Raw genomic sequence first — 12,725 nt, forward strand, 5'->3', positions numbered from 1 at the left:
ATCTGATTAATGCCTTTTAATCACAGAATTTGGATTGAGGAGCGACTACCGCTGTGGTTATCCTAATACGTTTTGCTGGTTAACTTTACTATTCAGAAATGAAATCATCTTGTAAGTGTGATATGTGTTTCATTGCAAAACACTGTTAAATAGTGAGGAACACACTCACACACACATCCAGGATTTTAATACTTTATTAAAATAAACAACTGTTTAAGTTTAATAGAAAACCAAGTATAAAAACAAATTCAGTTGTTGTACTAACACAAATATATTCAAATCAATATATATTTAAAGACGACTCTAAACGCAAGGTCAGCAAAGAGCCATTTTTAAAAGTGAACAAATCGTTTTAAATGGAGTCTCTGTTCACATTTTTTTGTATACATTCCACAACTACTTGATAGCCCATCAAGGGTTAACTATATACTGCTGAATTAAAAGGAGCCACCACTCTTGCTTTCTGAGCATCTCATGCTCTTGTGATTTGTGAGCTTATAGTCTTACCACAACAAATGTGTATATCTGAATCGGAATGACACTTTCAGTCATGATGAAAAAATTGCATTAATGTCTTGCGGTTTCAACATAATAACCAGGTGAAAGGATTTACGCAGGAACTGAATTTCTTTCCGCCCTTTCTGTAGGTGTTTTTCAATGTGGGAAGTGTTCATATTTTACAATAAACTAAGGCTCATTTAATTATGAATTACATTTGTGTACGGTGAAAGCACCTACCAAAACTTCCCAGGACTGGTATAATGTATTATTCTCGTCCTTACACTTGACTACCGTGATCCCTTAGTAATATTTGTCAACTCCGACGGCAGCCACAATGAAGAGACTATACACAGAATTCCTAATTACAGATTAAAGACAAAGAGAAACCTACACTACAGTTTCCATGTGGCAGCTGATGCGAGGTACAAAGGAACAAAGAGTGCAAAGTCCTCCTCTTTTTCATCTGCACAAATGTAAAATGCATTAGATAGTGACTGTGGGTAGGTGTGCCTGGGGCTAAATTGCAGCTGCACGCTCTATCGTGTAGGAGGACAGTTTTGTGATGTACCCAGGGGCCTGAGTAACCTCTGCGAAGTCTATTAATGCCACAGTTAAGCACATTCTGCTCCTAACAAACAACATTACTCATAAAACATTTTTCCTTAAAATTAACTACATAAACTAGAGATTCATTATGCCCTATCTCGCCAAGTTTTTTTTTAAGCTGCTGCTTATATTTTCCTGGCTTGGTGTCATACAATCAGCGTTCCAGAGTAAAAAGCCAGGTCTATCTAAAAGCCAAAAAAACATTGCTGTAAGCGACAGAGACACACTATCACTGAAGAGATGCTGAGAAGAAAGCTATGACCCCAAAAAAGCACTACTGCATGATTTAAAAAGAAACCTTTGCATCATGACACAGCTGAGAGATATCTGAGAAGGGCTCTATTTGCCGATCTTTTGGGGAAAGTGTTAATTAACACTGCAATGCTGATGCTGAAATTTTCTGGACATTTATTTAGTATTTAGTAAACCTTTAGTCCTTAATTGTGTTTTTCATTCAAGTACTTCAAGCCACATCTGCTCGCAGCTATAATCAGTTATGAATCAGTTCATTGGCGGTAGATTTTGATAGTGTCTGGTAGTTCACTGTCTGTAACGGGAGGGGGCTGAAAACATCCCTGCCTTTGTTGCTTCAAATAGCTTGCAACACACAGCATACTCTCAACATTAGTTTGAATTACAGCTGTTTATCTTTCAGCTTTTCTTAAGATTAATTAATTGCAAATGCAACACTGTGAATCAAGGGAATACCTGCCAGACTTCTTATTAATACCTTTGCTAAAGAATCCCTGCATCACACTGATTAATTCACAATAAATAAAAAAAAGGGAGAGACTAAAGCAATCTTTGCCTGGAAACAATTCATGGATGGCTGCCCAATTAGTCCACTAGCATCCTGATCCTCCTTTCAGACCCTGTGGCCCTTTGAGGACATGACAGGACTTTAGCGATAACCTGGCAACCTAGGTATAAACACAGCCAAGTGCAAGCTTTTGAAGCTGCAGCTTGGCTGCCATCAAGTCCACAAGAAGAAAGTATTTAGGCACCATGTCATACAGTACAAAGGATAAAAACAGATTCAACCGGAAATTCAATGTGGCACCACATATGGGATACATGAATGTGGTTGCACAACAGGCCACATATTTTTGAGCAGATAGTCTCCTGCATGTGAAGCAGGGACATGTGTAACCATCGTAACTTCACTATGAATCTGTATTTAATTTGGGCTGGGGTGGTGGCAGGGATCGAAGATCTAAAGCCGCCACAGGTTTGTGGCAGATGGCTCTGTGTCAGCTATGACAAGCAGCCAGGCTCAGCTTCCTCTGCAGATTTTCTTTCTCTCTGATCAGGTAAATATGGGCACACTCTGGAAACTTCCACAGATTCTGCCTTAGGCTGCAAGTTTGTGACTTAAACCCATCTGTCACAAATCTTCTCTAGCTTCTGCTGCAAGCAGGGACCTGAATTTGCCACGAAGAACTACCCAGGAAAAGCGGGCCAAGTTAACCTATAGAAAGGAAAAGAAACTTTTTTAAGAACAAAGGAATTTCCTTTTATATCTTTACATCTTTGAAGCACTAAATAAAATTTACACAGGGGAAAAAAAACCCTGCATTTTCATTTTCATCCTAAGATGCTTTTTTTCCCCACAAACAACAGCTTAATACCAATGGAAAATCAGAAATGGTAAGGAATTGGTAGCATCATTGGAAAGTACTTACCTCAAACTTCCATGGCTACTGGTTCACCTACCAACCCATTCATGAAAGTTTATCTAGTTTGGCTCTGTTGTTCTGACAGCCAAACAGCAGGACACCCTGGCTTGATGCATGCACTCACTGAGCATGACCATTCCTTTGACTGGCCTTGCCTAGGTTGTTTGGTGTAACGACACCTTGGCAACAACACTGCTTCACCACAGAATGAATGGGAGGGAAAAGGAGTCTTATTCTCCAGTGCGGAATAAATTTTCATCAATTAATGGATTATGGTAGCATAAAAGCCATTGTCCAAAGCTTGTTCTTTTTCCAAGCAGGACAGCAATATTGAAAGTGCATTTATTAAGTAATGTACTTTGCAGTGATGTAGTCAATATGAAATAATATGAGGAAAATGTAAATAGCTGCATGGATGTGCAAAACACTGCAACGGAATCCTTACATTAGGCAATGGGGACAATTTCAGCTGATAACATTGACATTCCCCTATCTTCAAGAAGGCAATTTACTCATTGCATATGTGTCAGACTCACTGGCCTACTGTAGTTAATGAAGTTAAACAGAAGTTAGCAAAGTAACGTTGCAGACCGACTTTCAGCTGCATGTTTGCAATAGAGTGACAGAATTAACAGGAATGGTGACATCTCTGAGCACTTCATCCTGGGATGCAGCATGTTCAGATCAGAATGCAATCTTAATTTCTGCAGTACTCTATACGCGAGAAGGAATGTTAAAACTTCACCATGAATGAAGTGTCGGCAACAGTTGAGAAATTAAGAAATGATTAATGGGGTGGAGGGAGAAGCAGGGAGTAGGAAAGCATGTTGCAAAGCGGGGGCAACTGGGAATTCCAATGGTAGAAGAGACAAAATAATTTTTAAAATATACATCCTTGAAAGCTTTCACCAGTTGTTAACATATACACCGTGACAGTAATATTAGGATATTAAAATTCTACAGGTTAAACATCTATTTGACTATGTGCTCACCCAGATGGAAGACATGGGGTTCACAGCAAAAGTTGAAGCACAATTCTATGATCAGAGTAATTAAACTAAAGCGAGTTCATGTGTTTGCCATGTGGCGTTCATTACTATGCTCAGAAGTATTGCCAAGGAGAGCGGGATAACTGCATCGGCTCTGGGTATAAAAAAAAAGGTTACACAAGCTACCACATTTGATAGGTAAGTAATTTAAATAGCTACCAATGACAATTAGTTTTAATTTATTATATTATGTTTCACAAAACTTATTTTGCAAATGTAGATCAAAAATTAACTGAATATTGCAGGAGATGAGGGGAAAAATCAATTGCAGAAGGTTGTCAATTCAGAAATTTGGAACTTTTAATTAATTAGATTATACAGGAGGTTAGCAGACTGCTCTTTATAGATGCATCCACTCAATGCATCTGATATTGAAATAGAACAGTACAGCACTGGACAGACAGTTCAGCTTAGAATGTTGTCCCGATGCTGATGCTGATGCTGATTTATACTATATGCTTTCCTCCTGTTTATCATCCATATCCTTCCTTTCCCTTCACACTTATGTGTCTACCTAAAGGCCTGTTAAACTCCATCAAACAGCCTGGTACCACTACTACCTGGTAACCCATTACAATCCCCTTCTGTATAAAAAAACTGGCTCCTCACATCACCTTTAAACATCCCCCCTCTAACCTTAAAAGCATGTCCTCTGGCATTTGGCATTTCTACCTTGGTGCATTAATTCTCACTGCTGATTCTATCTATGCCTCTTATAATTTTAAAAACTTCCATCTGCTGTCCCCTCAGCCTCCGATGTTCTGAGAACAAGCTTATCCAACCTGTCCTTATAGCTCATATTCTCTAACCCAGGCACCATCCTGTTAAACTTCTTTTGCATCTTTCTAGTCTCCACATCCATCCTATAATGGAGCAACCAAAAATGCACACAAAACTCCAAGTGTGGCCTGACTGAATTTCTACACTGACGCAGCATGACTTCCCTTACTCTTGTAGACAAGACCTTTATCAATGAAGGCAAGCATTCCAAACACCTTCTTTACCACCTTATCCACTTTATGGCCTCTTTCAGTGAACTATAGACCTGGACCCCAAAATCTCCCTGTAATTGAACTGGAGACATTTCACGTGTGAGGTGAACGTGGTAACTATTACTGGAGCCAGATTGGGAGAGTCAAGGAGTAGCAAGCACATATATACATATTTAGTTCAAATGATAGAATGGTATCTTGTTCTTTCATTTGAGACTGGGCCAGATTTCAGTTGATTTACTTGTGCATAAAATGTGCCATGATTTGATGATAATTGGCACTGTTGGCTCTAAGGCTGAAAACAGCTTCTAATCCTTTTTGGGGAAGCACTGAGCATTCTCCAGACAGAAACCTTCAGAAGATTGTCTCGGTTTTTTGACAGTACAGAACAGGGTGGGAGCAGGTCGCCCAATATCTTGCAAATTATTTAAAACCAAGGTGCTTCAATAGACAAATCAATAGATTCTATTTTTATGGAAATGCATGCATCAATTCCAGTCAAGATTATGTAATCACAAGACACTGGAGACTCCAAAAAAACCCAAAATCTAACATGGTATTTAATTGCTGCACAGCTGTATAAATGTTATGAAAAGGCATTTTAATGGGATTTGTTCTGTTCTACTACACACCTTCTGGTATGGCAGGACTTAGAAGGGGAAGGTATAGGCTAAGAGCTTCCCACTTGGCTTGGCGCCGACAAGAGTACCCCTCATGAAGGGTCTATAGGTAGAGTTTATTCCACTGAGGTTGGGTGAGACTCGGAAGAGAGGTCATAGGTTAAGGATGAAAGGAGAACTATTTACAGGGAACCTGATGGTGATCTTCTTCACTCAGAGGATGCTGCAAGTGTGGAACAAATTTCCATCGTTAGTGGTGGATGCAGGTTTGATCTCAGCATTTAAGAGAAGTTTCAAGATTCAAGAATGTTTACTGTCAATTCTAGTACACAAGTCCAAGGAGAATGAAATAATAGTTACTCCAGATCTGATGCAGCACAGAATACACAAGATACAGAAAACAATATTTTTTTGAAAAATTTCAATAAATACATAAGATAGCTTATATACAGAGACCGATGGCATGTCTGTAAAATGACACTAGACAGAGAAGTGCCTATACATAAGGTGACTGACAGGAAATGATAAAGTAGGGGTGGTTGGTGGTGTGGAGATGTTGATCAGCCTTCCTTTTTGGGGAGAGTAACTGTTTTTTTGAGATTGGTGGTCCTAGTGTCGATTTTAAGTAACCTCCTACCTGACAAGAGTGGGACAAACAGTGAATACGCACTGTTGGTGAGATCCTTCATATGCTACTAGCCCCTTTTCCAGCACCTTTCTGTATACACGTTCTTGATGGCAGGTAGGTTAGTGCTGGTGATGCATTGGGTAGTTTTGACTACCCATTGTACAGCCATCCTATCTGCTTTAGTGCAGTTCCTGTATCAAGCAGTGATGCAGCTTGTTAGGATGCTCACTTCTGTGCGTCTGTAGAATGATGTGATTATAGTCTAGCTCTCTTCAACCTCCTCCAAAAGTAGAGATGTTGGTGAGCTTTCCTGATTATGCAGGATGTGTTCTGGGACCATGAGTGGTTGTGTGAGATGTGCATTTCCAGGAGTTTGAAACTGCTCACAGTTTCCACTGCTGTGCTGCCAATGCAAAGAGTGATTTGAGTGGCACGAGTTCTCCTGAAATTGATAACCATCTCCTTTGTATTGTTGACATTAAGGGAGATGTTATTTGCCTGGCACCAGTCTCGAGCTCTTCCACCTCCTCTGTATAGGCCATCTCATCGTTGTTGGTGGTGAGTCCAACCATAGTCGTGCATTGTCAGCAAACTTGACAATGTGATTACTCTAGTGTTTGGTCGGACAGTCAAGTGTGAGCATGACGTACAGCAACAGGGTTAGTACACAACCCAGGGGGGCACCCCTGTTGCAGATGATGGGGAGGGAGGAGCGGTTGTGCAGCCTGACTATCTGAGTTCTGTCGGTTAGGAAGTCCAAGACCCAGTTGCACAGTGGTGTACTTAGGGTGAGGAGTACTAGTTTGAATAAGTACTGTACATTAATGAGAGGGCTATGGAGGACAATAGTATAGGTCAGGACTAGGCAGAATAACATTTCAGGATGGATTAGATGGGCTGACGGGCCTGTTTCTGTGATGTAGTGTTCAATGAGTCTTTGACCCTTTCCAGAATTTTCCTAATGGTGATAAGGGATGTTAAAAGGGAAATATGCAAAAGTGTTGAATATTTGGGGGTTACTGTTGGCATCTCACTGTTGAATGCAAACTCTGAGCTAATTATTATTCCCAAAAGTTGGTTAATGGATTTGCGTGGAAACTTGCAAATCACAAATTCACTTTGGAAAACTTGAAGATTTTGAGCACAACTTGCACTCACTCTTACGGATGTATCTAAAGTAGAAACTACTCTCATATTCACTGGATAGTAAATTGTTCACGATTTCAATGTAATCTTGAAAATTATCCAAGTTGGGCAAATCAAGGATGAATGTATTACTTTGTTACTTTTGTCAAAAAATTTAAGAGGCCGACTATTTTAAGATTAGTTATGTGAGGCAGCATAAACACACATAGTATAAAGAAAGGTTTTGGCATAGATGTCTGATTACCAGAATGATTGCCAATGATATTAAGATATCACTGGAAGTTTATATTCTTCTCCTACCATCAAAACCATGTCTGTAAGTATTTATATTGGCTGATTGTACTTCATTTTCACTCATTGCATAAGGTTATTTAGACCTGATTGAGACTAAATTATGATATTAGTCAAATTTCAGCTAGTGGTTATTGGGATGGTCCCTATAAATTTAATGAGAAACTAAGACAGGAAATATAATATTAAGATTATACATTCAGTGGCCACTTTATTAGGTACCTCTTGTGCCAAATAAAGTGGTCACTGAGTGTATGTTCGTGGTCTCTGCTGCTGTAGCCCATCCACTTCAAGGTTCAACATGTTGTGTGCTTAGAAATGCTCTTCTGCACACCACTGTTGCAATGTGTCGTTACCTGAGTTAGTCACCTTCCTGTTAGCTTGATCCAGTCTGGCTATTCTCCTCTGACCTCTCCCAATTACAAGGCATTTTTCACTGGTAGAGCTGCTTCCCACTCAAATTATGCTTTTTTTTGTTTTTCCACACACTTCTCTGTTAAGTCTAGAGACTGCTGTGTATAAAACTCCCAGGCGATCAGCAGTGTCTGAGATACTCAAACTGTCCCCATCTGGCACCAGCAATCATTCCATGGTCAAAGTCACCTGGATCACATTTCTTCCCCATTCTGGTACTTGGTCAGAAAAACGAATGAACCTCTTGACCATGTCTGCATGTTTTTATGCATTGATTTGCTGCCAGACAACTGGCTTATTTAATATGTGTATTAACGATAGATGTATAGTGTTCCTAATAAAGTGGTCACTGATTGAAATCAGATATAGTCCGGTCACCTTATTCACCACTGCACCAAATGACAGAAAATGCAAAACTAACACAAAAAAAATTAAGCATTCAACGCAATTCTTGTTTTTTATTGTTGATAAGCTGATGACGTTGTGAACATTACGGAGACATTGCAATATTTTGCTATATCCTACACTCGATTCTTTAAACAGATATATTGTTCTAAGCTCTCCCATGGGAAGGGATTACCCAGATGGACAGAGGAAAAGTTTCAAGGATGCTGAAAACCTTATTGAAGAAATGCGAACATCCCCACTGATATCTCTGGCCCATGACTACTTTATATGGAGGAACATTCCGGATGGTATTGAAAACCTCAAGTACATGCATTTGGAGAGGTCCTATATAATGGCAGAACCAGTAGTTCATCTCAACAGGCCCATCAGCCACTAATTATCCCATCAGCTGAAGGGCCTGTAGTTCCTACATTGATCTCCTTAGCAACCTCAGAACCCACGAATCTGGACAGCAAGCAAATTATTTTAAATCTTGAGCAATGGCTAATAATGTTTCAGTGTTGCCCTAGTATACAATAATTCATGTAGTTCTGAATAGTCATTCACTCAATCCAACTTACCCATCTTTGTGACAGAGGCAATTTTTCATCAAATTCTCAGTGATAAATAAGATGCAAGCTGTCACATTGATGTGAATTCAGTATAAGACAATCTGCACATGAATCCTCTAACAGAGATGAAAATGCTTCAAGGTCTCCTTGGCCATTCTGCAGCTGAATGGGTACTTCTGTTTTTGTTATGTATTCCACTTCCTCCATTTTGATCAGAGATTTACCTGTCCTCCCTTCATCAATATTCTATAGTATAATTTTGTCTGACCAGCATCTACTTTGGATGATGTATGCAGTAATAAATTGTACATCACCGTCATAGAGTATTTATACCTTAGTCTGGTCATTGATGCTTTCCTGATTAAGAAAAATCAACTCAGAGTATGAAGAAAGAATATGAATAGTGATATGCATATTGCTGAAACCAGGATAAATGCCCTTTAACTCTGATGAAGCTGGATGCTTGTTGTGTAACATAAAATTGTTATTACATGCACCATTATACTACAGATTTTATCACCCCCAGGCCCTTTATCATCTTCTACATTTTGACATCCATGATGGCTTGTTTGTAATAAGCAATGGGTTTTAATCTATTCTGTGCCACTTCACCCCTGGTACTATGCCATCTGTTCAAGGTTGTCTTCTTCTACGTTGCTTAAGATTTAATTCTACACAAAGAGCCAGACGACTTTACAGCACATAAATTAGTAGTTCGAGTCAGGGAGAAGATGGTGCTAGTGAACAATGCAACCAAGTACAACATTCTTCAGACAGTTCACAAAACGACTTCCTTCATTTTACATTTTCTTTGAAATGCGGTTCTGCTACTGTAGCCTGTGATCCATATTTTGGTGCTGTGTTTCCAGGTCGATTGAGTGATCTGTCCACGAGGGGGTTCAGCAAGGTTTCAAGCGAAGCATGTGGCAGGCAGGCCAAGAAGCCTGGAGATGGGGTGCGAGCCCATGATTGACTCCATTTCTTGCTGATCCTGCCGATTACAGCATTGAGGAAGATTGAAATTAACGAGGATGAGAGCGGAAGATGGGTGGGTGTTCAGCACTGTCTACCTGCGCAAGAATGGTCTCCCTCCCTCGCCGCTCGCAGAGGAAGGTGCCTATATATGAACAGTCTCTCTTCCTCCCTCTTTCTCAATGCTGCTAGAGTCAGTAGATCTTGGGCAAGGTTCAATCAAAGTGGTTTGTGGATTGGACTCTGGAGTTCACATTACAACGTGTTTCTGGTTTCTGATCACTCCTTTTTTTGTCGTTGCTTTGTGGTATTTTGATTGGGTGGACTGGCGCGACACTGAACTGAACTGAATATGACTGGACTCTTTCAATGCCTTTGTGATTTGGTGGTTTGTATTCTGTGTTTCTTGCTCATCTTTTTTTTGTTTGCATGACTTGTTCTGTTTTTGCGAGGTAGGCATTTCATGTTTTTCTTTAAACAAGTTCCATGGTTTTCCTTGTTTTGTGGCTGTCTGCGGAAAGACGACTCTCAGGGTTGTATACTGCATGCATACTTTGATAATAAATGTATTTGGACTCTTCGAGTAAGTCAAAAGTGTGTATTCAAGAATTTCACCAGTGTTGAGGGTGAATGTAGTGGAGGTGTTGCACCCTAAACTTGCTGATTGTGGTTTATCCCATGTTCATCAAAACCTACAGTTCTGATCACCCCATTATGAGGCTTTGGAGAGGGTGCACAAGAAGTTTACCAGGATACTGCCTGGCTTAGAGAGCATGAGAGGCTGGATAAACTTGGGTCATTTTCTCCGGAGCAGCGGAGGCTGAGGGGAGATTGATAGAGGTTTACAAGATTATGAGAGGCACAGATAGTGCAGACAGAAGGTGTCTGTTTCCCAGGGTTGAAGTGTCTAATATCAGAGAGCATGCATTGAAGGCGAGAGGGTTTAGGGTCAAAGGGGGATGTGAGGGGTAACAAAAACAACAGGAATTCTGCAGATGCTGGAAATTCAAGCAACACACATAAAAGTTGCTGGTGAACGCAGCAGGCCTTTTATATATTGGCGAGACCCAACGCAGACTGGGAGACCGCTTTGCTGAACATCTACGCTCTGTCCACCAGAGAAAGCAGGATCTCCCAGTGGCCACACATTTTAATTCCACATCCCATTCCCATTCTGACATGTCTATCCACGGCCTCCTCTACTGTAAAGATGAAGCCACACTCAGGTTGGAGGAACAACACCTTATATTCCGTCTGGGTAGCCTCCAACCTGATGGCATGAACATCGACTTCTCTAACTTCCGCTAATGCCCCACCTCCCCCTCATACCCCATCTGTTACTTATTTTTATGCACACATTCTTTCTCTCACTCTCCTTTTTCTCCCTCTGTCCCTCTGAATATACCCCTTGCCCATCCTCTGGGTCCCCCCCCCACCTCCTTGTCTTTCTTCCCAGACCTCCTGTCCCATGATCCTCTCGTATTCCTTTTGCCTATCACCTGTCCAGCTCTTGGCTCCATCCCTCCCCCTCCTGTCTTCTCCTATCTTTTTGGATCTCCCCCTCCCCCTCCAACTTTCAAATCCCTTACTCACTCTTCCTTCAGTTAGTCCTGACGAAGGGTCTCGGCCTGAAACGTCGACTGCACCTCTTCCTAGAGATGCTGCCTTGCCTGCTGCGTTCACCAGCAACTCTTATGTATGTGAGGGGTAAGTGGTGGATGCCTGGAATGCTCTGCTTGGTATGGTGGTAGAAGCAAATCCATTAGAGACATTTAAGAGACTTTTGGATAGACACATGGATGCAAGGATGATGAAGGGATATGGACATTGTGTAGGTAGGAGAGATTAGTGTTTGGGTGTTTTTGATTTTCAGCTGGTTTGACACAACATTGTGGGCTGAAGGGTCGGTTCCTGTGCTGTACTCTTCTATGTTTTATGTTTTAACACAAACTCTAAGCCAACTTGCTGAGTTAAGATGGAGAAGCAGTATGGTTGGGTCTACGTCTTATGACTCTTCACTTTCAGTGCATTTTCACCATCAACACTTAAAAACCTAAGACTTGTGTATTGTGCTTCACCCCCAATATGGCTGCATCAGAATTTAGGCTAACAATACTCACAATGTGGTTGAAATGTCTGCAATCTCATTGGATGTTATTTCCTTGCCAGATTTATAATGTTAGGTAATAAAAATCAAACTCACTTACCAGCTATAAATTGCTTAACTTTTCTGCAAACTAGATGTATTCTTCAGCATATTGTTCTGAGCGCAATGGGGAAATAAGCTTGCTTATATAGTGTTGCCTTCAATATGAATGACTGTAAGTCTCTTGGACCTCAAATTAAGTGAGTTTGCGAGTGTATTGGAAAATGGGGTTTCTCTTTCACCTTCCATACCTCCTACCTTCATCACTAGAATACACATATTTTATGGCTACATATCCCGTAAGACCATAGGAGCTGAATTAGGCCATTTGGCCCACGAGACTGCTCCACTGGCTGATCCACTTTTCCTCTCAGCTTCAATCTCCTACCTTCTCTCCCTGTATCCCTTCATGCCCTGACTAATCCATAATTTATTAATTTCTGTCTTAAATATACACAAAGACTTGGCCTCCACAGTCGCCTGTGGCAACAAACTTCACAGATTCACCACACTCTGGCTAAAGAAATTCCTCCTCATCTCTGTTCTAATTGGACATCCCTCTCTTTTGAGGCTGTGTTCGCTGGTCCTAGACTCCCCCTCCATAGGAAACAACCTCTCCACATCCACTCTTTCGAGGCCTTTCAACATTCCATAGGTTTCAATGAGGTCACCCCTCATTCTTCTGAATTCCAGTGAGCACACGATTATTCCTTAGATTATAAAAT

The 12,725-nt window shown here is 40.7% G+C and overlaps 1 protein-coding gene across 8 annotated transcripts in view; it reads right to left on the bottom strand.

Annotated features, from left to right (window-relative positions):
• Positions 1 to 248: 248 nt before the first annotated feature.
• Positions 249 to 12,725, bottom strand: part of gtdc1 (glycosyltransferase-like domain containing 1) — a 364,282-nt gene continuing 351,805 nt past the window's right edge. For 7 of the 8 annotated variants that reach the window (XM_072258615.1, XM_072258619.1, XM_072258621.1 and 4 more), the window contains one exon: positions 249 to 2,575. In XM_072258615.1, coding sequence (XP_072114716.1) covers positions 2,492 to 2,575 — 84 coding nt within the window. In that variant the 3' untranslated portion in view covers positions 249 to 2,491. The remainder of the gene's footprint in view (positions 2,576 to 12,725) is intronic. The other variant, XM_072258620.1, reaches the window with a different exon arrangement.

Source organism: Mobula birostris, chromosome 5, assembly GCF_030028105.1.
Source record: "Mobula birostris isolate sMobBir1 chromosome 5, sMobBir1.hap1, whole genome shotgun sequence".
In the NCBI taxonomy this organism is placed as follows: domain Eukaryota; kingdom Metazoa; phylum Chordata; class Chondrichthyes; order Myliobatiformes; family Myliobatidae; genus Mobula; species Mobula birostris.